The 25,959-nt window shown below is 33.5% G+C and overlaps 3 protein-coding genes across 3 annotated transcripts; all 3 read right to left on the reverse strand.

The window, feature by feature from the left end:
* Window positions 1–206: 206 nt before the first annotated feature.
* On the reverse strand, window positions 207–5,336 carry LOC120341769 (uncharacterized). The gene is made up of 9 exons (XM_078110536.1): window positions 5,225–5,336; window positions 4,653–4,827; window positions 4,073–4,162; window positions 3,545–3,657; window positions 2,896–3,073; window positions 2,279–2,397; window positions 1,443–1,736; window positions 1,044–1,082; window positions 207–304 (listed from the first exon to the last, which is right to left on the reverse strand). Exons 1-9 carry the CDS (start codon window positions 5,277–5,279, stop codon window positions 207–209), a joined length of 1,161 nt encoding a protein of 386 aa, XP_077966662.1. The 5' UTR covers window positions 5,280–5,336.
* Window positions 5,337–15,900: 10,564 nt separating this feature from the next.
* Window positions 15,901–18,280, reverse strand: LOC144421020 (uncharacterized). Its single transcript, XM_078111070.1, has 4 exons — window positions 17,965–18,280; window positions 17,544–17,630; window positions 16,848–17,077; window positions 15,901–16,678 (listed from the first exon to the last, which is right to left on the reverse strand). The coding sequence occupies exons 1-4, from the start codon at window positions 18,254–18,256 to the stop codon at window positions 16,490–16,492; spliced, it is 798 nt and encodes a 265-aa protein (XP_077967196.1). The 5' UTR covers window positions 18,257–18,280; the 3' UTR covers window positions 15,901–16,489.
* Window positions 18,281–23,353: 5,073 nt separating this feature from the next.
* On the reverse strand, window positions 23,354–25,959 carry LOC120342536 (uncharacterized). The gene is made up of 4 exons (XM_039411412.2): window positions 25,527–25,959; window positions 25,117–25,203; window positions 24,699–24,925; window positions 23,354–24,528 (listed from the first exon to the last, which is right to left on the reverse strand). The coding sequence occupies exons 1-4, from the start codon at window positions 25,816–25,818 to the stop codon at window positions 24,340–24,342; spliced, it is 795 nt and encodes a 264-aa protein (XP_039267346.2). The 5' UTR covers window positions 25,819–25,959; the 3' UTR covers window positions 23,354–24,339.

A 25,959-nucleotide genomic window follows, 5' to 3' on the forward strand; every position in this document is an offset into this window, starting at 1 on the left:
GGACTAAAATAAGGAAAATTGGAAAAAAATTATCGCCTAACCCTAACCCTGACCTGTTACCCATGTTACGTTCCGATATCCGCCATCTTGGTTCGCGTACTTCGGGAGCACCCTAAATTGGTTAGTTGTCTCGAGCTCTGTTTGTCTCTAGTCTCTCATAATAATATAAACGCATAATATCAATTAGTATTTATTGTAACAATTAATTAGTGGCCTTTGTTATTGGATCGCGCCTCTTCATCAGCATTATCCAAATAAACAAAATCCGTAGAACAAATTTGAAATTTTCCAAGATCAGAAAGATCTAGAAAATGTTCAAAGATATAGCACGATTAGAAAGATTTGTTAGCAGGGAATTCATCAGATCAGCATCATTCTGAAATCATGGAAAGATGACGCCATGTTATTTGTTAAATAAATAAATTGAACAAATGTTTTCACGCATACATTTCAAAAATAAAAAGTCATGGAAATCATGGAAAGATTACGCCATGTTATTTGTTAAATAAATAAATTGAACAAATGTTTTCACGCATACATTTCAAAAATAAAAAGCTCTTATATAATAGTATTCATGAATGGAGTGTATTAATAAATCATAAATAAACATTGAATTCGAAAAAAAATCATTCGATTGAGTGCACGAACTAAATTATATATGCATTTGTATTACAGCATTTTCGATTTTATATACTAAATTCTATGAGCAAATAATTTGACTTTCATTATACATATCCATTTTATATACTCCTTCGACTAATTGGCCTATAATTTTATATTTCATCCAGTATATGTAAATACTATTTGCTACATTCAATTTCCTCATCTGGTATGATACTTTGCTGAGGTCACTTATTGGCGATCCGGAAGTATGTGCACTAAGATGGCGCACAACCTGAACCCCAACATGGTACACATACTATGTTCAGATTGTGCGCGCTCTTGGTGTACATACTTCGGGAGCACCCATTTTTTATGTGTTTTTATCTTGTTCACCGCAACTTACTATAATTTTATCAGTTTCTTCATTAATTCAGATATACGTGGGCCTTCTACTGGCATTTCTTTTCCAGTGGCATACACTGAAATATAAAACAAGTATGGTATAGGAGTTTTTTGACAATGTGTAGTGCTTGCACAAATCTTACAAAATTGATGAGATTGTCAAAATTTGTAATTGTTCGTAAAATTGTTTTTTTAGTATTGCCGAACACTTTGATTAGTGCATTTGTATAGAAATAAGGATAGAAATTTATTATTCCAATAGATAAATCAAAAGATAGAATGATGTAGAGGAGGCACTTTATGCAATTCTTTCCATTATAGTCTGGGGTATTGGTGGACATTGTAAGAGCATGTCTGTTATTGTGTGTCTGGTGACTTCCTGTGTGAATGAAGACAATAACAATAAAAATGCAAAGCTGAAAATTTTGTCGACTAACCTTTCAGCCCCAACAAAGCAAATACTTTATTTTCAAAGTTTATTGCGGCGTTGGTAGCGTAACACCTGTACTGTCCTGCATCAGCTAAATCAGCCTTCTTGATCACGAGAGTAGAACCTCCGGCAACAACAGCCTGATGGACACGCTGGTCGGTTTCCATAGTAATTCTATCACCGTCCCTGTACCAGGCTACGTCAGGAAGTGGGAATCCTTTAGCTGTGCACTCAATCTGGAGGTCTTCCCCTTCTCGAAGTTTTGGAGATTCATCAGATAACGATACCGCCCATGGAGTAACTAGAATAAAAGTTTTTGTTTCTGATTCTTACTGTAATGTAACGTTTGCTTTTGGGCAACCATCAACTAATCCTAAGTGGTAACATAAGATAGAGTATCATGCTATTTCTTTTGATCATATACATATATATATTTATGTCTTTTAATATCACGACATCAATACACTGTTAAAAGATATTACTGTAACTAGTATGAAAAATTACTTTTTAGTACTTACATTAGTTATTACATTACATACTTTAGTACTACATAACCAGAAAAGACTCAATTCTCAGCTGGCGGACAGTTTTCAAGCTTGTTTAATTGAAGGAAATTCAGGAGGGTCTGACGTTTATGACCATTCAGTTTTTGCGACAGTTGTGCTTGCTAGATTCCAATTGGTTTTTATGAAAGGTGTATCGACGTTTTGAAAACCATTACTTGTAGTTAAATGGCTGTGAGGCTTAAGACAAATTTACAGAAAAAATATTTGAAATAAAACTGGGGATTCTATTTATTATATTAATCAGTAAAATCTGAATGTGAATGCATAATGAACTTACCTACTTCGCATACATAAGGAAGTGAAGTTTTTGTACAATCAGATACATCGAATTCATTGTGACTCATGTAAACGCATTTATCATATTTCGAAGCTATCCAATATTTACCATTCCGGTTCCTGCGATTTAACATAGTAAAATGATGATTTCAGTTTTCAATTGTGAAAAATTGAAATCGGATGCCCAATCTTCTTATTAGCTTGAAAACTGCTATAAATATAGTATATATATATTATTCTCCATATACTTACAATCTACTTCCTAATTCAGGCCATAAATCACGCGTAAGAGTTAGACTCACTCTTTCCCAGTGACATGACTTTCTTTTACTCGTGGCAGTTAAGTCGAGGCTAGAGCCGGGGTCGTATTTTCCATAATGAGTACAAAAACTTACAAAAAGAAACATTCTCCTGCTCAAATTTTTATTTAGATTCTGGGAATGGACCCATAAATAAATGTTTGATAACCCGCCAAATTAGGAGTCTGAACCGGTTTGCTTGGCGTTGAATGTCGCAATTGAATTAAGCATTTTTCCAACTCCATAACCAGTGAAAAATTTAGTGTTGCACTGTTGTTCATGTGACGTAATTGGCAAGAAATATCATGTGATTGATTACCTCGCAAATTTTTTTTGAATAACTTCAAACTCCTCTATGCTATCTACACGAGCAAGTCTCATTCCTTTGTTTTCACATTCTCTTTGAGCCTCCCAATAGTTTGCTTTTGAGTTGTACTGAGAAAAGGCGTCACTGTACTCAAATACTGCGTAGTGAGCCGAAGTCTGTCTGCTGGTAGCTTTGTGAAATGTGATGGAAAAACAAATCAATAACATTGTCGGATGAAATATAATTTCGTTATTCATTAATAAACTTATTTTTTAAACCTATAGTTCATTGAATATTTCTTCTTTACAACCAATTATGCAATTCGAGGGCAAGTAACGTGAATTTTTTATTTGCATCTCCTAATATATATGAAAGTACAATTTAATTACTTGAATTCAAATAAATTAAATTTTTATTAATGCGTTTTCTTTAGGATGAATTCCTTGGAATACTGTGATTTTGAATCAACAATAGCGGATGCAAATGGTTAGAGTTCTAAAATTATTTAAATCAGCTAAAATGGTGATAAATTGTGGTAAATAATTTCAGAAGAACATATGTATACTTATATATAGAGCTCTTACCTAGTTTTACTTCGCTGATTTTAATATTCTACTAAAAAATATGCACAAGTCTGACAATAAAATTTAAATTAAATTACCCAATTGACAAATGAACATATTCGAATCTGTACAAGTTCTATCGTTCCAGTTAAAGCCTATTGCTTCCATACAGTCTTCCGTTCCAAATCCGTCATTTGGTTCACCTGACATCCTTAGGAGAACATAAATAATCGTTAATAAATGTCGATTATAAGGTTTATTAGAGAATAAATCGCGGGCACAAATGCTACTGTCCGATTTACTAAATTAATTACTGTATATTATTTTATTTAAGATATAGGTATTTCTGCATTACTTCACCTCAGATACCTGTTACGATGAAAGTGCTTACTCGCTCCTAATGTAATTCAAGCCTCCAATCAAAAATATTGCAATATTCTTTGGAAGAATTTACCTTTTCTATGCGTGACAGTGGTGGCTTACAATTATACTGTCAATTACATATCTTCTGGTAGGCAAACTCAATATGCTTGTCAATATTATACTCAGTATTATTCGTAAAGTTTTGGACAGAACAAAATAGAAGAATTATATACCAATACAATTGCGGTAAAAAATATACAAACCACTTGTTATAGCCACTGTTGACACTGTTTCCATTTGTCCATCTAAACCAACCTTCTGTAGTTAAATCATTTCCTCCAATCCAAGCTCGACTGCGAACAAAAAAATAGAAAAAAGAAAATTTACAAATGCGACGGGGCTCTGTTTGGGATTCGCCTATTCCGTGTTGATCACAAATATATGTCAATAGTAGCCATCGTAATAGACAAGCAAATGTTAAATATTTCAAGTCAACTTTAAGATGTTTCTCTCAGTAGAATTGAAAAAGGTCTATTGCTCAGCAAACTATTTTGGACCAGATCGCGTGAGTCTCGACGTAATTAAATAACAGTCATCATTCACAACATTTAGATTCTATTAATATGATGTGAGTATATATGAACTAGTGTGTTTGGATATTCCAATAAAAACTACAAAGATACAAAATAGATGATTTGGAATAGATTCCATGTTTAAAAACATGCTGTTAAAAGCAAGAATATCTATGATATATCCGCGTACCAGAACGGATTTTCTATACAGAGCCAAGTCTTGTTGCAATATTTACTTCATATTTTCCATTAAATGATATTGAACACTCACCCGCCTGACGGAATGATGGATTCTGCTGCCACATTGAGATTAGAACTGTCCAATATTGCTAGACCATCGCTACCTTTTTCTTCACAAAGTTGTTGAGCTTTGCACCAAGCCGTGTTTTCGGCGTCACCATACAGTGTTAGGTCGTAACCATCAGCATAAGCAGTTTCGTATTGACCTCAAAGGAAAAAGTACTAACTACATAATCATATTGAAAGGGTTAACCGTCCTATACGTTAAAATGTATCATCCTTGTCGAATGGATGAACTCATTTTTAGCTCATAGGCTCAATTATCAATTTTGTCTCTTATTTGTTATGTTTCAATTTTGATCGCTAAATTTGCTTAATTAATTGTTCAGCACCGTTCAAATGTCATTGCATCATTAATATTACAATAGCCATTTATAAAAAATTAAGAAATCCGCATAATTACTTGACTATCCAAGCAAGTGTCGAAATGCACGGTATATAAATAAATATATATAACAAATTTTGATATAACCTGATTAAATTTGAATCCTATATACGATTTGCAAAATGCTGAATCTATCATAATATATACACTATACAAACCTGCATTTGCAATAGATGCTGCGGACATCAGAATTATTGCGATGAAAACTCCCATTTTTAGTTCCAGGTTCTTACTTGTATTTCCCCCTTTACTGGAGTAAATGTTGGAAAATTATTGGAATATTAATTCGGTGGTAGTTACCTAAATAATCTGTTGGCGAATAAGGATTTTAAAGCATTCATATTTAAATTAACTGCCAGTACTTTTTTTTTTACACCTTTTTGATCTTTTATATGTATGCAGCCCAATTAGTAGCTTTTGAAATTTTCCTAAGAAATGCGATGTTCAGCGTAATAGTCAGTATTTTACACAGTAGTCAGTTACAAAAGTAGCACGTCATATTAAAGTAGCAATTTCAGCCATCTGCTGTTGTATTTATATAACCTTTCAGGCAGTTGAGCAAGCGCTATTATTATATAGAAAAATGTATTAATATCATTATATATGCGACAATTTTTCTCAACTTCTATATTCTAAATACTCATATTGTTGTTACATAAAAAAGTATTCGAATAGAGAGCAGACGTTTTTTTCTTGCAATAAATTTCATAAATTATGGTAGCACTGTATTATTCCACACGTCCATGCGCCGATTTTTTAACTCGATGTTTAGCCAAGAGCTAATATGACCTGACCTCGTGTTCATATATTGCTCCTTGATGTTTATGTGAGAAACTAACATCTGCTGCTTTCACGTCACTGCCTCATTTTATAGCCTAATATGACAAAAATAAGGGTATTCGTCTGTTTATCATATATATATATATAAATATAAATTATGCGCCATGCTTTATAATGAGTAATATTAAGCAATTTCTATGTTCATTTCTTCAATCGCAATTTCCTCTAATTTCAGTAGAAGATGACATTGAACTGACATTGCATTTGTGGTGCCTTCAAGAATACTTTTGAGTAAATGAAGTGCAATTATCGAATAAAAAGTGAATATTATCGTTTAACACATAAATACAGAACAAACCACTTCTAAGTGTCTTTAGTTGCCAACTATAAAATGTTAATAAAACAAAACGATAAAAAACTAAGTCAAGGTGTTTCTGTACTACAAAATACTAAACATTTTAAATCTATTAGTTCCTAGCTACAGAAAAACAAGTGCAAATTCAGAGAACTATGCTGTGCAATCACTTATAGCAAGTTGTTAAAGAAACACAGCTCGAAATGCAAAAAACCTGAAATTTTCTTTAATATACACTTTGCATTTCCTTCGTATCTTAATAATTAATATTAACTAACATTCATATTTGTCATGACAATAAAGATAACACCTGCTGCATTCTCATCATTGCTTTGTTTTATGTAACATCGATATCTGAGAGTATCTATGATAGAGACGAAATGAAAATAATAAATTTGACTGTATAGTTTTAGCTAATGGCCGTTATATCACAGTGTTATATTTTCAATTGCCTGTAGTTTTTATAAATACAAAACCAGCTATAATTTGAATGACTTCTTTGTGAGTAAGAAACCTACTATGCCATTAACCCAGCATAAGTGAACGTCGCAATTGTTAGTCAGTGGTTTTGAAAGCCGATAATTACATTTATATATATAAAACGTCAAAAAAGTGGAAACGATAAATTTGGGATAATTAAATGCATTACAGATAGTTTTAATTCCTAACACACCAGAGAGAGATACAATTGGGAACTTGCAATGCTTAAAACTTGGAAATAAAAATGAAAGTTTTCATTGCAATAATCCTAATGTCCACAGTATCATTTGCAAATTCAGGTTTGTATAGTAACTACAGTGTATATATGATAGCTTCAACATGTCGCTAACCGTGATATCAAAATTTGTTACATACTGATATACCATGAATTTTGACGCTTGACTATGATAGTACACTAGGTCAACTAAGCAAATTTCCTATTTGTTAAATAACATGCTTCACTTTATTATTGTTTGAGGACGCAACGACATTTGAATAGTATCGAATAATCAAGCAAATGCAATAATTAAAATCACAGATATTTATTAACTACACGTGTCAAAAATACGAATAAAGACAAAATTCTTTACTGACGCTATGAGATGGATGAATGCGACAGGAATGAATCGATTAAGCGTCACACTTTCAAATTAGTATTATAGGCAGTTACTTAACGCAATCGTAAACTTTCCTTTTAGATCAATACGGAACTGCCTATGCTGATGGTTACGCGCTAACATTTTATGGTGGCGACGAAAACACAGCTTGGTGCAATGCCCAACAACTTTGCCAAGAAAAAGGTAGCAATGGTCTAGCCATATTGGACAGTTCTGATCTTAATGTGGCAGCAGAATCCAGCATTCCCACTGCCAGGTGAGTTTTAAATAACATTCAATGTGAAATAAGTGAGCCCCTCTGCATGTGTATATTTCTTCGCTACTTTTTGTAGTCGAGCTTGGATTGGAGGAAATGATTTTTCTACAGAAGGTTGGTTTAGATGGACAAATGGAAAATCTGTCAACAATGGCTATAACAAGTGATTCGGATCCGGACTCGGATTCGAGTCGAATCCAGGCATTTTTTGGACTCGGATTCGATTTCGAGTCCGCGTCATTTTTACCGAGTTCATAATCAATTCTGTTTTTACTAATTTACGCCTATGTTTGTATTTTTGCCTCTATAAATCCCACTACATACCTTAACAAGGTAAAATTCAAGGTTAGATCTGTAACAATATCCCTCGTGTGCATTAAAAACACTCCTAATAAAACGACGACAGATATCCAGATAATATAACGCAAGTTAAAAACCATTGATCGCGTATAACAATGATGTTGGGCCAGTCGCCTTCAAACTATCTATCTTTTTTGGTATACATGTGGTACACAATAAAATATGTGCTATTGTGATATTTTTGAGTTTTTGATTCGCGTAAAAATGAAACATGCTCTGGATCAACCCAATGTGGAATCTCATCAATACCTCTTTTAAATCGAGTTTATTGCGTGCAATCCTTTCGCTAGAAAGGCAATGGGAAGGAAGGAGAGTATTAGAACGTTTACATGAACTACTAATTGCAAGCAGACATTTGCAATGTGGCAGTACCACATTGTATTAACAACGAGTAGCATTTCTCTACCCTATGCGCACATGACATAATAAATTTACGGCTGAAATATTTGGAATTATGGGAAAGCATTGTAGTCGAACGCTTTTTATTTTTTATATTGACATGTAAGAATTTCTGACTAGCCGCCCAGAATTGACGCAAGGTGGGCTGGAAATCCAGTTCACAGCCAAGGCGCACATTGATCCACGTTTACGTTTGCATTATTGCCGCCAAAAAAGAGAAAAAATATATATTTAAAATGATTCAACAGCTATCTGCGGATCCATTAGGCAAAATATATGAGCTACGACGTATGTTTGTGAGCGCACGATGCTGTAGCATGGTCAAAAACACGTTTTTCTGCTTTCCATTATGACGTCACAGACTCGGCAGATTCGATTTTCGCTTACGGGCCGCCTTTGGCCCGCGGGCCGCACTTTGCACACCCCTGAATTACTATATTGAGAGTGTTGTTTTATCTGGTAAGAGTGAATGAATTGATTAGAATATTCACAGAAATTTTTGAAGATATGAAAGCACATGCAACCATGGCACAGAAAAAGAATTAGTATTCGGTCTATGTAGATAATATAATTAGAAACAAAAAGATAATTTATTTTGAACTCCTCTATGGTACACAAGACACTTTTTTTTTTGAAGTTCCTAGGTAATACAGGATGTTCGAAATAATGCGGATAGTTTTACTGGTTGTAGTTCTACAGTTTCTTTTCTTGTATGACCTAATATTTGATTGGACAGTTTAATATGACTATGTTTTTTTGTTTAGTTTTATAATAGCGATTGCTGTTTTGGATGTTATGCTGTAAGGCGTAGGCGAATAATAGATCACATCTGTTCCTCTTATTCTTATAATTCAATAACGAATGGGCACGTTGGTTCGTTAGACTCAAGCACTGTACCCTTATACGCGATATGTTTTTCGGGGTTCCATTACCTTTGAACCCACGTACATTTGAACCCATGACAATTGCACCTGCATACTATTGCACCTATGGAAATTTTTTTGTTGTACGGATAGTTGAACCCATACTAACCCTAACCCATGGGTTTCAGCACCCGCATATTGATTGAACCCGCGGATATAGACATGGGTTCAAATGTACGGTCACCGTTTTTCGGATCATATTTCAAGTCCGAAAGATGTTGACCCTTTCAAATTTGAAAAAAAATCAGTAAGCATTGTGTTTGGGCAAACCTATTTCTTAGTTGCAGTTGGTTTCTCCGGCAATTAATTACTGGCTTGACATATTTTAACAAATTTTGGTTTATTACGACTTTTTTCGATTTAAAAAAGGCTTTCCACACCGTGAATCATGATATTATTGATATTAAACCCTTACGGTGTCAGGAGGTCTGCAAATCAACTGATCTCTAAGGTACTTAGTCACCAGATCACAATATGATCAAGTTGGGTAGCATTGTTCTCTTTCCTTATCTTCCTTACCATTCGTCAGGACTCGGGAGACCCACAGGGTTCATATTTGGGACCTTTACTTTCTCTAGCATTCAGCAATTATATATCACATTGTTCTTCATTCTTTGCCGATGATACTAATCTCCTTGACAAATCCCGTGTACCTCTTCAAAAAGTAGCAAATTGAATGAGGGCTAATAAACTAACAATAAACATTGATAAATCAAAGACTATGTTAATATCACTACACAAAGATAAAGCTCAAATGGTTTGGAGAACCGAATTGATGACATAGATCCTTAAAATGCCAATTCGTATAAATATCTTGGTTTATATACAGATAATAGAATGAAGTGGGATTTTCAATTTTACAATCTGGCTGTCAGTTGGGATACCATATAATAAGCTTTGTCGATATATATCGCTAACTACAATACGCATGGTCAACTTTTTTCAATCGCATATTTATTATTGCATAGTTTCATGGGCCTCAGCTGATAAAAACTTGTTACATAGCATTGCAATCATGCAGAACCAACAATTCGCTCTATTCCTGACGTCAGTTATCGGACTCATCTTAGTCCCATTTTTCACATCCTTCGCATTATTAAAATGGTTGATTTGTATATTTCTGGAGCGTAAAACAAAACAACAAAAACGTCTTCCTGCTGTCCTGCATTCAACTAATCGAGTGGTGTTCATTTATATGGAGCACGGTCCTCTGCCAGGTTCCTAATTAATTTCGTTAGTTTCAAGTTATGGAATTCGCTCTCTGATAGTACCAAGAATTGTAAATCTTATACCTTGAAACGTATGATTACCGGTAGTCCGAAGTGTCCGACATTGCTTTTAATATAGGTACGCTTCCCGTACCCATTTGTGTCCTTTTGTTGTATAGCCGTAGTCTTTATTTAATAGTCTTCAAAAATCAAAAGTCAAAACGATTGTTGTACAGCGATTTTCTATTTTCCCTGCCATTTGACTTTCAGGATTCGTTTGGCCATATTATGAGTGACTACCTAATTGAATTGTATGAAAAAGGCCTACCGGTACATAGTCAATGGTCATAGTCATAGTCAATTTTATTTTTTCCAATTAGCAAAAGAAATAACATACAAAATTGAAAAACAAATAAAATTCAACACAAATTTTTACTGGGGAAGGGAAGCCGCGGGGAACCAAATTTGGTTATCGAGCAGCGACACACAAATACTCTATTCCAGTGGATCTCAAACTTTTTAGAGTTGGGACCCACTATTTATTATCACAGCTTTCGGCGACCCATTTAACTTTTTATGACATAACACAGAACACAGCAATGGCTAATCATCGCAAAACCACCGTGATTCCTAGAAAATAAGACCTGGCCTGAAAATAAGACCTAATTTAAGACCTGGCCTGAAAATAAGACCTAATTTGAATTTTGAAAATGATTTTAATTAAACTCTACCCATAAAATAATTTTAAAATGTGTGGGAGAGGGGTTCAATGACCTGAGGTAAGGTGATGATCACACCACTATTCAAGATAGTGTGATATCACAATTATGATATTTGTCACTTGATTTTTGTATAGGAAATATAAATGAAAACAATGGATGTCGGATTTTATATAATGTTTATTAAAAAACCTCGTGATTTTCTACAATGTAATTTTATTTTTGATAAATGAACACAAAATACCTCTTCAAAAAAAAAAATGGTGTTTTTCTCCAAAAGAAAATAAATCTAAATCCTGTCTAAATTTCGGATGAAACACGGTAAGAAGTGCTGTAGGCTACAGTATACAAAACTGCCATGCGTAAAAAAGCCACATGGTCATTCTTTGTGTAGCAAATTTTTGTTCATTTGAGAAGATCGTGAAAAGGAAACTTTCACAGATTAGAATTCAAATTCAATTTAATTTCTTTTTTTCAAGATTTACGTATTCGAGTCGCCACCGATCCTAATAACCAGTATAATTAATCAAAGCTTTCTACATCTTTTCACGACCCACTGAGATTCCTTTTGCGACCCACCAGTGGGTCGCGACCCATAGTTTGGGATCCGCTGCTCTATTCTACTTAATTTTACTGTGCCACTGAATGGCCTTCTGTCAGCTACACCCCACAGAAAATTGCTATCATTCAACAACTCTTGTTGCTGGATAAGCTGCTCAGTGTTAATCAGCGTTATTTTTTGTGTTTGTATTAATTGAGGCATATCCAAATCACGCTACTATGTCGCTACTAAGCCTTTTCATAATTTCATAATCAATTCCGCTTTGAAAAGCAGATCATTTAAAGACCCGAAAACAAATGTTCAAGTGGCAGCCGTATTGCCTTTCGATATATTTTGGGATGAACCACTGAATATTTTTTTATTTAAGGAAACATTTACGACTAACATCCTCATTTACGACTTTTCCAACCTGTATCTTTTTGAAGGGAAATGTGCAACATGAACCACAACTCTATTATACGCAGATCCCTGTAAATCTAATACTTCGTGTTATAATAAACAGTTTAAAGGTAATGGTGTACATGTGTCATATTCGTATATATTATATGCCTATAGGGTCAAAATCGAGGTATGATTTCATATGCTTTAAAAATCGAGCAACAAACTATGAGTATAATCTATTCTAGAACATGATTGCCATGTAGAATGAGTGTAAACATCCTATTACTAGGCTGCAAATAAATGCAACGCGCGCGAGTTGACAATTTGCTAACGGCAAAATGGATGCGATAAGGAACAAGAGAGCTATGCTCTAACATATGGACACGTAGCGCCCCATGATGGCAAATTTCGATGGCGTCATAGCACATAAAAAACGAATCTCATACAGCTCACCGGAATATTTGAAATAAATAAAAGTAATTGCTTTCTAACGAAAAATTTGATCTTCGAGCATTGGAAATTTCGAAGCGAATGGTCAAGTAGTCAAGGAGAAAAGCGATTTTTCTCTGACAAAAAACAAGAACAACAACGGCGTTATAACAAAACGATTGTTATGTCCACTAACGTGTCCAACAAGAGAGTGATAGCTCAAATATATGAATGAAATATATAAAAAATTATAAGTGAAAAACAACTCAAATAAAGTCCACTGAAAGTTTTGATATAGTTTTCAACGGAATATCTTGGACCAATGAAAATTTCAAAGCAATTACCCAGTAGGTAATGGTAAAGACGTTCTTTATAGCTACATATTCACCATCATCGTTCGTTACCCATTTACGTTAATCACAAAACTGGGTTAATCGTTTCTATGTATCAACTTCACAGTGATGTCATCAATTAAGCAGTTTATGCACTTCTCTATTACAATTCTAAAACACGTCTGACAACTCAGAAATGAAATAAAAAAAAGTAATGCTGATTGTGGTACCGTTAGGTAAATTTTTTATCAACTGCAGTTTTTTCTAAATGCGTTGCATTTCATCATCACATTTCGCGATCTTTGGATATATATATTCGCAAGTAATATACGCACTGTACGAATCAATATTTGTCTTTCTCGTGACTTTTCGTAAAAAAATAAAATAAAAAGCAATAAAATAGCCGCCACATTTGCTAAGAATAATCTAGATTCTAGACCAGGGGTGGGCAAGGTTTTTGGAACAGGGGCCAAAAATTTTGCTCGTTCAGACTGGCGGGCCATGTAAGTGTGACGTAAAAAGTTACATTTTATTACCAATATAAACAAAAGCAAAAGTGAAAAACAATAAGCGTTGTGCAAAAATTAAATTTAATTGAAAGTCTGAAAATTCTGTGAGTTTTATTAACTTAAACATCAAAATTTGGTTTCAGTTTGTTTGCGGTAGCATCAGGCGGGCCAGTTTGAATCAGCCAGCGGGCCGGATTTGGCCGGCGCGCTGTAGTTTGCCCATGTCAGTTCTAGACAATCACAAAAGTAATTGCAAAGTTTTCTTGATTTGGCAAAAGTTTTCGATCTAATTTGTTTGGGTCGACTCCTTGTTAAACAGCAAAATCTCTTTGCTGTGAAATAATGTCATCATTTGTTGTCGGCGCCTTGGTAAAAGTTTGCAAAATCTTCTGACCTGCAACACAACAACAATAATATAATGATAGTAAAATAAATCTTGAACTGCGATCAGACTGAAAAAAAACTTTTGTTCATTCAGAACAGTTATCTTTTCCTTATTTTAATAGGAGTAAAACAATCATGAAACACGGAAACATCGATTGGAAGAGACTAAATTCATAGATATTACTCACCATCCTCTATTGATGTCAATAGATAACACGGTTGCGATGGAGTTGCGACATTACTCAATCTTTCGTAAGCACAGCATTGCACCATTATCAGGTGTAGTTGGCACTTTAAAAATGTCAAATTAAAATTTTAATGTTTGTGATATCTTAGTTAGCGTTCTAAATTGCGTAAGCATGGTGTATTTGTGAGTACGTGGTTAGGGTATAATGTTGTTTCTTGAATAAACTTTTATCAATTTAATTCAAAGATTTGGAACGGTAAAATGTAAATATTTTTTTTTTGCATTTTGATACCAGTGTCCAAAGAAAATGCAAGTGAACACTAATTATATGAAAACTTTGTAGAAAAATATCGAAAAAGAGCAAACAAAACAACGTGACATATTTTCAACATGACCAATTATTCAATGTTAGTATTTATGCTTCTATTCAATATGTGTTTTTCCTCTGCACAGTTATTTTAGCAATAGTTCGCTCTGAGATATTCACAAGGTTGTGATTATGAAGTCAACTTCTTCCTTGTCTTTGATTATTCTGTTCTTATCGTTCGTATAGAGGAATCGTATAATCGTATCGTATAATCGTATATGAAGTCAACTTCTTCCTTGTCTTTGATTATTCTGTTCTTATCGTTCGTATATATTCGGAAATATATTCAGGAAAATATATTGATTTGGAACGCGTAAGTTAAAGAGTATTTGTCGAACAATAATTGTAATATTACGCTGGTTTTAAACCTGGGGTGTTCTCCAAGACAAAAACAATATTCCTTTTTCGTTGAATTATGTTAAAGCGCGAATAGTCATACTCTAGGCTTTTTTCTGTTCACGTTTGAAACCGTCTTTTACAAATTTCTTTCTTCAAATCGACGTTTATCACATAATTTGAGGTGATCGCATTTTCTGTCCCTACGTTGAATGGATGTCATCAATTGCGTAGCTCATCTACTTTTTTATGTCAAATTCTCAACCTTGTCTGATGTGTAATCAAATACAAAACTAAATCGACTCAGAAATAGAAATATAATGATAATTGTGGTACTGTTAGGGAAATATTTATCAACTTTTTTTTCTGGATACCATATATTTCATCATTACATTCGTTATATTAATTTTCAGTCCCTAGGATTTATTCGCAAGTAAACTAAGCACTGTCGAATCCTTGGTGTTCTCATAATAAAAGACCTATATTTGTATGGAAAGATAATGTAAATGCCGCTGCACCATATGTGATTCAACACATATTTCATTCCAACAAAATGCACATACATTTGGTATCATTTCATCTCGCAATTAAAAATTATTTGTATCAACATTTCATTCTCGCATGCTCAAAATAGGAAGATGTGAGAAGATGGATTGCTATTAATGTAAACCTAAAATAAACATCTAGTCTTTTCTATTAAAATACTCCCTAAAGTACTTTCTCTTAGTTTTTTCTGAATAAATATTGTTCATGATGAAAATATACCTTTTAACTTACCAAAAGAAGTCGAACGTTTTTACTTTGCACTGTCATTTCATATTTTGTCATATATGTCTTACAATATTTTTGATGCATGATTAGCAACAACAAATGAACATGATTTATAATTGGTATAGTATAAAGTGAAGGCTGCCAATCTAATTCATGCCAGGAATGTTGTTTTGATTTTCTGATCATATGAACCTTCTGACCGCCTATCAATTCCGTTATTAGTCTTTTTTTCAATATATGAATATTTTATTTATTCATGTTTTATGTTTAATTGATGACTAATGACTGGAGGCGAATAAACATTTACCTCAAATAGGGGATTTCACTAATCCATAATCATGAGATAGGCAGAAAGCTTTGTTGCTATTATTGCTAATGTCGACCCATCAAATATGGAGATATTGGCGAAGAATTGGAATTATGGGCATCGGTAGCACGTGACGGGACAACAGGAGTCGATTAGAATGTATTGTTTCAGGCTCTATAATTTGAGTTTATTTTGAAATAGAGGAGTCTTTTTATTTATACATTGGAATTACTAGAAAAAAACAGATTTATTTTCAGGTTATTCGTTATATAATAGAATATAAAAAACAATAGCCAACAATAACGATGAAATAGCAATGTTTCCATAAACATAAAATCGAAAAAATCATTATAAAAATCAACATGTTGCCATATCTCAATGCCTTCGCTGCGTTTCCGTAGGTTGAATCTAACATGTCGACTTCCTATTTTAAAATTTTGTTTTCAAACCATGCCACTCCTCCTGCTGACTCACAGAACAGCAACCTCTTTGTTGAAATGATTATAAAAACCCATATACATCATTTTAATCTTATATTAGGGACAGTTATTATTGAGTTGTTACCCGATTACATAACATTATGGTTAGCATCGGTCATATGTTAAACATTGTGCGTGCTGCTGTTATAAGGGATCGCGTAATCGCGACGATCTTTCAGAAGTCGTTGCATAAGAGTTTTCATGGGAATGTGTAATTTCAAACCATCCATCCCTAAATGATTTTAATATATAGTTGTAATAAAGTGTTTTTGTTCGTTCCATTTAAATCTGACAAAGTGCTCCTCTCCTTCCGAGTGAAATTGAGTAATTAACCATTCCCTGACTCGTAGACTTTTCATCTGATTTTATATCCATATTCATCTTAGTGTTTGTTGATGTGGATTGTGGATAACCAGGATACCATGGTAATGCTGAAGCCACTGTACCGTCGGAGAGATATACAGTTTTGGTCTGAAACAATTAATAATACCCCCCTGATTAGTCAGTCATTCACTATGTGAGTTTGCGAAGTTAACGACTTTTTTAATTTCAACCAAAAGCGTCACACTAAGCTGTTCATTAATTAACCAAATACGTGTCGAGATTTTGCTAGTCAGCCGAACAATATAAAAACAAACACCTGTTGATTTCGTGTCATTCCAATCCAAACGGTAGCATAATGACTGGATGAAGGAATCTTAGTGCGAAGATAAACTGCCACAGATTGATAATGTTCCAATGAATATATATTTGCAAGTTCCCATCCAATATCACGACACATTTGTTCAGCTTGAACAAAATTTACATCTTGACGAATGTGCAAATCTTCCGAAATCTTGAAACATTTTCTTCGATAATAGACATCACAATCTAAAATAATTTTTTTACTTCATCCTGATTTTGTTATGTAGAACATTATTGTAGAGAAAATGTATATCAGTATTCTACGTTTATTTCATCATAATATGAAAACTTCGTATTCATTTAAACTTCGTTAATTCATTTAATTAATTGCCTGCTAAAAAGAAAATATGTTGTATTTGAATATTCAGACTTTTGTTGAAGATGAAACATAATTTGACAGCTTTCGACACGTCAACAATTGAAATATCTAGTTGTTTTTTTCAATTTTAGACTGATTTCTATTTGTTTTGGATTCTCGGGAATCTGTCAATTGACTCCAAAATTTCTGATTTTGACCCAATAATAAAAATTTCCATGAATTATTGCAAGCATTTTCTGAAACATATGTATGACAAATGTATAAGATGATAACAATTTTGTGTCCAAAAATCATCATTTAACAAACAAATGAGATATTTCCCAATGTTAATACCTTTTCTGGACTCTTTTTCATGAAATCCAGACAATTTTATGATAGATTTATTCATTGAATCAATTCTTTCTTCCATTTCATCGAGAACTATAGATATAAGAATAAAAAAAACACTTAGCTTTAAGGAGTCGTACCAATATTTGAATAGAAAAATGTTTACTAATTGTAAATAATTTACGCATTTTGTTTATTCAAAGACTACACGTGACTGAAATAGTCTTTTCAAGTATATTTAGAATAGAGATTTCATAGATGGATGATATATAGTTGTAAGGGTTGCGTTACTGTGTTAAGTAGGTAACTTAACTTCTAAATATATAAGATGAATGCAGCAAAAAACATGTCAAGTTCAAGCGCATTAAACATGATCAAATTATACTGAAAGAAAAAGTTAGAGACATGAAAACGTACTCAATCATACCGGATAATCTCGAATCAATTAGTCTTTGTATATTTTCATAATCAACGACACCCGAAGGGCCCTGTGGGCCAATAGGGCCATTTGGTCCTCTATCACCCTTCGGTCCTCTTTTGCCTGGTACTCCGACAACGCGATTTAAATGCAAATCTGTTGATGAGCTGCCACACTGTTGCTTCGCCGAATAACAAAAAGTATTCAAATTCTGACAAAGATCAGAATTTCCGATTGAATGTGACTTAGAAAACACAATCAGATAGAAGATTACCGACAAACGGGATACAATGTTCAGCATCTTGAAACAATAAAATTACGCGTAGCAAACTGAAAAGTAAATAACTTTTATTAATGAGCATATAATTGTCATTGCTAATGGGTGAAAGGCTCTTCCTCTATACACACAAGCGCATACATATTGCATCACTAACGAAAGATTCACTCTAACGCATTTCTTCTTCCTTTTACCATGTACTATTCTACTATATTACCTAAATTGTTAAAATACATCTTATATAATACAAGATCCCACAACGCGGCCTAATCATTCACGTCGTCTGATTGATGAAATCTTTAGATCAGACCTTTAGAGGTCAGATAAAACATAAACTGTCCTATCAAAGTAAGATTCGATCAGGTATTTTGTTAAATATTATTCACCCATTAAATTGAATAAGCGAATTGTACTTCCAAGGTTATTTGAAGTCAAACTTTTTTTAGCCTTCTTCAATTCTTAAAAGCGAAATATTTTAAAATGTATATAAGTTTACATATTGTAGTTCATGACTTACGGTTGATCGGAATAAGGCAGTACTGATTCTTATATATCAGGGATGGCGAACCACTGACCCGCGGGTCACAAAGTGACCCACCGCGTTTTATTCGTGACCCGCTAAGGCACGAATAAAATGCTAACATATCAGTGATAAAACCGGCCTCAAATTAATCTAACAATAACTAAACTATTATAATGTACCGTCAGTTGGGCAGTCAGGGCTGCGATCGCTTATATTCAAATTGTTAATTTTTCGGTATGTTAATTTTCAAAACCCATAATCTTGGACGCATGTCTGCACCGTTGCGTGCCGTTATTCAGCTATTGGCTCTGATATTGTTTATGACATAACAATGCAATTAATGTTCATTTCTCGCAACGTCTTGTCTCTTTCAGAAGTGCATCTGCCGACAGTTTTAGGGGATATACGAGAACTAGATGCTACTTTGCATTTTATTAGTTTCTCGCCTACAATGCTGTTGAGAATACAAAATCTTTCAGACTTGAAATAAAAATCTAGTATAACAATGGGGCGCTGTAAAATTGCTTTTAATATGGTTAAAGCTGATAGATAAATATAACACTATCAGAGTGGAATTCCCTCCAAACTCTTTGGAACCTTGAAATAATTTGCCGCATCATCCTAAACGTAATTCATATGCGTACTCTAATTTCATAAATTCGAGTGCCATAAAAAGTCCATGATACAAGTGCTGTATAAGTAAAGCCCTAAACTACACCAACATTAACAACCGCTAAATAACACCAACATCAACATTAACAAGCGCTGTATCATGATTTGTCTCAGAAGTTTCTTATAGATACAAACATTGATTAAATTTCTGTCTGTGCTGACCCAGTCTCTTCTGTTCCGCGATACAAATATAATTTTTGACACATTCATTGAAAAAGGTTCGCCATCCCTGTTATATATCATCTGCCAAAGACAATTGCAATTTGAAACATTTTATATTTGCAGAATACGATGCTGCGTTTTGTCTGCTTGTAAACTCTTACCGTTCGCCTGTCTTACCATATCTACATGTGGTAGTTCTCAGAGTTATGTTCATGGCAAAATAATATCCCAATTGCTGACGAACGTATTCCATTTTAACAGAAAATTTACAACACAACAAAAAACGCATTTTTTCTATGAATTACAGCGAGCGCTCTTTACTCATTACGTAAGCTGGAAAATTCGTTGTATGGTCTTATTTAAATAATTATTTCCGGAAGTCTTATTAAAATTGTCTATGAAAATCTACGTATGAATAAAGAATATGAGCCACGTGTGATAAAACGGTATTTGGTCACGCAGCAATTTTTGAATATGATTTTTAATGCAAAGTTCATATTTAGATTTGCAATAATTCCTTAATGAACTCCAAACAAGAACGCATCAAAATATGTGAATAAATTATTGAAATATGGCTTATATTTATATTCCCCAAATTTTTACTCTCCCATTGTAGAAGCGGTCGCTGTCTGTTTTCGTATCTTCGTTCGTTTTTGTCAAACTTTTTATGCTTGCAATTTATGCACGGGTCGTCGCTGTAAGATTCAGTAATTTGCAAAATATCTGCTTCAATCAACATTCTATTTAAAATACAGATACGCAAATCCGCATGGGATTTGTCTTTTCAGATAGCTGGAATTATTTTATGTTATCTTTCTACATTTCCCTTGGGCTGAAAGTTACTTGGTCATTATCATTTTGCTCCTACCAATTTTTTTTTTAATTGATTTTAAAACGGAAGTTGAGTGAGTTTGCTCAAATGTCTAGAATTGCATTTCAATTGAACCGAGTCATTCATAATTCTTTAAAAAGATAATTTTTATTCTACGAATCGAGCATGTATGTATATTTTGGAGAAAATAGCAAGTCAATTTGCCAACTGCTTCTGTAATAATTCGTCATTACAAACTTCTCAAATATGGCTTTAATTTTATTGTTTCGTAAATTTATTTTCAAAGATTTCGAATAAACATGCATGATGCATCGAATCAGTAGTTATTGATTGCATCATTCGTCTTAAATTAACATTTTAATTCGAAAGAAAAACGTTGCGTTTCAACGCATTTCTGAGAATTAAGACGATATGTTATATTTTACTGTCAACACAGAACCCTAAATACTACGTCAAAGACAACAATCCATCAACTTATTTGCAAGTTTTCTTGAAATAAATTGCAGGTTATAAATCCACAATGAAGATACATATGGCCATCAATTTGCTCATTCCAAACAAACACCGTACGTCATTTACTGCAACCTTATATTTCATCTGGCAGTTGGTTTTTGTGGGCAAATAATAAAGTCATTATTATTCTATTAAGATACCGCATGCCTATTTCGAAACCGGAAAGTAAAGTAAACTAAGTAAACCAAAGTAAACTAAGCATTTTTTAATGAGAAGATATCCTGCCTTTTATATGTGATAAAAAAGTTTCATCAAGCAATAGCTAAAATGCTTGAAATATAAATCTTTCCTCGTTTACACAGAATATTTTTTGTGTTGATTGGTCTCAAATATTGACCACAATAAATGATGTATATGAAAAATGTGTAGGTCGAATGAGTAAATAATATTACTATTTTATTATTTTTGTTAATAGATTTTTGCTTGCCGCGACGCACGAAAATTCATACCGTTCCGGGCTTTGCCTTCGAATAATTTTAATCAATTTGTAAACCACGTCTCGTCCGCTCATCAGCCACAGTCGGATGTGCAATTTACGAGCATAAAAGCGGTTTGTGAAGAGGGAGGTTGCGAAACAAGGTAAAATATCATGCAAAGATTGTAATTCGATCAATTCTACCATAATTTATCTTCTCTCACCTTTTACAAATATGCGTCCGGCCCACAGGAGGGGGTAGAGGTCAACGTGCTTGTTGAGCGAGCGTGCTTGTTGCGTCCAGTCTATTTTATTGACATAACTGGAGCAAGAGATCAATGCTCAGATATATAGTCACAAGTGGCAAACTGACGTTTTTTACCTCCAATATAATATCCTGAACTAAGCTGGAACTGTGGAACAGCTACCGTACCGTGACTTACCACTACCGGTACCCGTAATAGCTTTCCCAGATCCTGTGACGTACATACAGCGTATCTTATCAAAATAATCGCGAGATCGCTGGAATGTCATAGCGGAACCACAATATGGAGCTCAATTTTCGATTTTAATGACGTCATCACACAAAACTTTCATAACGTCCAATCAAATTTTCATAATAAACAATAGGAATGGACTTTAGTGACAACGACAATTGTTAATCACCGAAAATACCAGAGCAATTGGTCCAGTAGATAAAGAGAAAAGCGTTTTTTTTCACGACAAGAAGAATAAGAATACAAACGACAATATAATAACAAAACGATCCATAGGTCCATTCTGTGTCTAATAAAGTGTTACAAATTTTCGATTTGTGAAAAATATGATCCAATAATGTTAGAGCTCCGGTTATAACGTATCCTGTTTACCAGGCTTAAATGTATTTCTTTACCAACATGAGCACAATAATCCCCAATTCTGAAATCCGCACAATGTATCAAAAGTTGAACGCTGAGAAGCAATTTTTTTTCAATTTGGAAAGTTAAATTTAGAGTTGATATTTAGAGAAAGGTAATTTTTGAAATTTTTATATATTACATTCAAGAGTACTACTTTTGCGTTCATCTGCATACTCTAACATTCACGTTAGATTATTTGAATAGAACTGTGATATTTAAAATATAATGCAGGTGAAAAAATAATATCCTTTCGGCGATGTATCATTTAACAATTTCAACACCTTCGTGTATTCACAGCTCAAGTTGATTACGCAAGTGTTTTGTGGCGTTTTTGCAAGAACTTCGAAAACAAACAGTTTCTTCACTTGGTTGTACATTATAAATTATGCAACTGATCCAACGCACTGCTTAATTATTATAAAACCGATTGCAAACTTATAAAAATGAACTTCCATCTTTTCAATGAAAATGTGTTTTGGGGTACGACAAAGATTAACTAGTGAAATTGATTAAAACTTATTGAATAAAACTATAGCAAAGTAATATTCTCATCTTGTCGCTTCAATATTGTCATTACTCGACCCGATATAGCTTTATGTCAAAAATATTGAAATTTTTGTAATTGTGGATTGGGAATTCCATGTTGCTTCTTATGAAACATCGACCATCTTGTGAGATTTTCGTTGATCACATTGGTTTTCAGTTCGGTTGATTTTATGATGCAAGTGTCAGGAACGTTGCTCGGCCGTACATCATTTTATCTCACCTATTTGCAGTTTGTGCCTCGGAACTTGCTTGAAACAGAAAAACAAGAAACACTAGTTTTGATTTATTTTGGATTATCATTCGAGTGTAAGAGATGACTCTTACGAAATAGATCTTTTTGATGCATTGAGCTTGTTTGTTGTTGAGGAAACTGATCTATCGCAAAAGCACTCAAGTGAAAAACTTGCTATTTTCCCGTAAATATGCCAACTTGTTTCCCATGGTTAATTTATCAGAGAAGCGGATATATAATTGCGTATCTATAACAATGTTGTTGGAATCAAAACATGATCAAGATGTCAAAACAAACATGTTTCGTGTAAGATTCGATGCAAAAAAATGAGTCTCACTTATATCCGATATAATGAAGGAACGACGTGAGCAAATTATGATTCCAAATTAGTGATTTTTGACAGTACTTTGTTGAATGGGGTGAAGAAAATTACGTTATGTACAAATACTGGATTAAATAGGAAATTAGTCAATTAGTATATGGAATATATGAAATGAATACAATAAAATTACAAATTATTTGCACATAAGAGTTTAGCAAATGATACCGAAAACCCTGTAGTAATACAAATATACTGTATATATTTATATAGAGCTCAAAGATAATATTTGTCAGAATTCAAATTTCATTTAGTATACTGTATATTTGTAAAACACTCCATTTATAAATACTATTTAGAGCCTTTTTTGCAAAGTGGAGGTGTGAAATATTGTTCATAAAAAGAAAAATCGACGATTTTTAATCATGCTCACATTATTTATACAAATAACATGATGTCATCTTTTCATGATTTTAGAATGATGCTGATCTTATGAACTACCCGCTTATCAAGCTTTTAATCGGGGTGTATCTTTGGACATTTTCTAAAACTTTCATATCTTGGAAACATTCAATCTTGTCCTACGTAATTTTCTTTCTTTGGAGAACAATGGGCACTAATTAATGGGTTCAATAAATACTACTAGTTGAAACTATATGTGTATATTATTACGAGACATCTGAAAAACAAACAAACAGAAAACATGATACAACTTACCAACAATATTTTTTACTTAATTTAATAACATTTTAAACGGTTCGTATCGGTCATAGATTGAACATTTGTGCTGGCTGTTTAAATTAAAATGTTATTCGACGTTGTAAAGCGTTTTCCCATAAAAATGGCTGGGAGTAATTCTTATCAAAAGATCGCGACGCGAAGACGTTTTTAAAGCCGTTGCATGGAATTTTCGAAGCTCTCAAATGTAATTGAACTAGCCACCTCAAAATGCTAATAATATATAGTTGTAATACAGTGTTTTAGTTTGTTACATTCAAATCTGACAAAGTGCCCCTCTCCTTCCTCCTGTCGATGAATAATTAACCATTCCCTGACTCAGAGATTTTTCATTTGAGTTTATATCGATATTCATCTTAGTTCTTGTTGATGCCGAACTCGGATAACTAGGATACCATGGTAATGGTGGAGCCACTGTACCGTCGGAGAGATATACAGTTTGTGTCTGAAACAATTAATAATAATCACCTGATTAGTCATTCACTATGTGAGTTGTAGAAGCCTAAAGACTTTTTTAAACTTAACCAAAAGCGTCACACTAATCTGTCCATTAATTAACCAAGTCAATACGTGTCGAGATTTTGCTAGTCAGTCGAACAATATAAAAACAAACACCTGTTGATTTCGTGTCATTCCGAGCCAAACGGTGGCAAAATTGCTGGAAGGAATCTTAGTGCGAAGATAAGCTGCCACAGATTGATAATGTTCCAATGAATATATATTTGCAAGTTTCCAACCAATATTACGACACATTTGTTCAGCTTGAGCGAAATCTACATCTTGACTATTGTGCAAATCTTCCGGAATCTTGAAACATTTTCCTCTATAATAGACATCACAATCTGAAATATTTACATTTTAATTTTTATAGTAAAAGTATTGTTGGCAAAACTAAAATCTTAGTAATCTTCGTAAATGATTTCAACTGTTTATTTGATCTTATTTGAATAGAAAACTTCACATGTGACGTATTTACTTAATCTTAATTTTGAATCATTGCAAGGTAAATGAGATATTTCAAAATTATACATACCCTCCACTGACACTTTTTCATGAAATTCAGATAACTTTATAATGGATTTATTCATAAAATCAATTCGTTCTTCCATTTCATTGAGAACTATGGATATAAAAATAAAGAAAACATGTAATCTCAAGGCGTATTTATTATCCAAATTTGTATAAATCTACGTATTTTGTATGTTGTATAGTTATTCAAAGACTAAAATTCTCTCTTTAAGTATATTTATAATAGATGTTTCATACATGGATGATATATTCTTGTTAGGGTTGCGGTTGTATGTTTAGTAGGTAATCTCGCATCTTGAAATATATATATATATAACATGAATGCAGCAAAAACATGTTCAATGACAAGCGCTTAAAACATGATTAAATTAAGTTAAAAAAAAGTTATAGCTACGAAACTGTACTCAACCATACCAGATAATCTCGAATCAATTAGTCCTTGTATTGTTTCGTAATCAACAACACCCGGGGGGCCTTGCGGGCCAATAGGGCCATTAGGACCACTAGAACCCTTCGGACCTCTTTTTCCTGGCACTCCGACAACACGATTAAAATGCGAATCTGTTGATGAACTTCCACACTGTTGCTTTGCCGAAGAGCAAAAGGTATTTAAATTCTGACAAAGATCAGAATTTTCGATTGAATGTGACTTTGAAAACACAATCAGGTAGAAAATTACTGACAAACGGAATACAACGTTCAGCATATTGAAACAATAAACTTATTATCTTAAATGAATAACGCAAAGCAAACTGAAAAGTAAATGAAGCATATAATTGCCATTGTCGATGGGCGGCTCTTCCTCTATAATACTCGATTGCATACATATTGTATCATTACCAAAAGA

Source organism: Styela clava, chromosome 3 (genome assembly GCF_964204865.1).
Source record: "Styela clava chromosome 3, kaStyClav1.hap1.2, whole genome shotgun sequence".
Lineage (NCBI taxonomy): Eukaryota > Metazoa > Chordata > Ascidiacea > Stolidobranchia > Styelidae > Styela > Styela clava.

Bases quoted from the DNA above. Each gene is read 5' to 3' on its own strand.
- LOC144421020 (XM_078111070.1), bottom strand. From the start codon at position 18,256: ATGCTGAACATTGTATCCCGTTTGTCGGTAATCTTCTATCTGATTGTG. The intron at 17,631-17,964 runs GTATGATTGAGT...TTATATCTATAG, and splicing joins AATTGATTCGAGATTATCCG to TTCTCGATGAAATGGAAGAA. The intron at 17,078-17,543 runs GTATTAACATTG...AAATTATTTTAG, and splicing joins TGAAAAAGAGTCCAGAAAAG to ATTGTGATGTCTATTATCGA.
- LOC120342536 (XM_039411412.2), bottom strand. From the start codon at position 25,818: ATGCTGAACGTTGTATTCCGTTTGTCAGTAATTTTCTACCTGATTGTG. The intron at 24,926-25,116 runs GTATGTATAATT...TAAATATTTCAG, and splicing joins TGAAAAAGTGTCAGTGGAGG to ATTGTGATGTCTATTATAGA. The intron at 24,529-24,698 runs GTGTTTGTTTTT...TAATTGTTTCAG, and splicing joins GAATGACACGAAATCAACAG to ACACAAACTGTATATCTCTC.
- LOC120341769 (XM_078110536.1), bottom strand. From the start codon at position 5,279: ATGGGAGTTTTCATCGCAATAATTCTGATGTCCGCAGCATCTATTGCA. The intron at 4,163-4,652 runs GTGAGTGTTCAA...TTTTGTTCGCAG, and splicing joins TCCATCATTCCGTCAGGCGG to TCGAGCTTGGATTGGAGGAA. The intron at 3,658-4,072 runs GTTTGTATATTT...TGTTCTCCTAAG, and splicing joins AACAGTGGCTATAACAAGTG to GATGTCAGGTGAACCAAATG.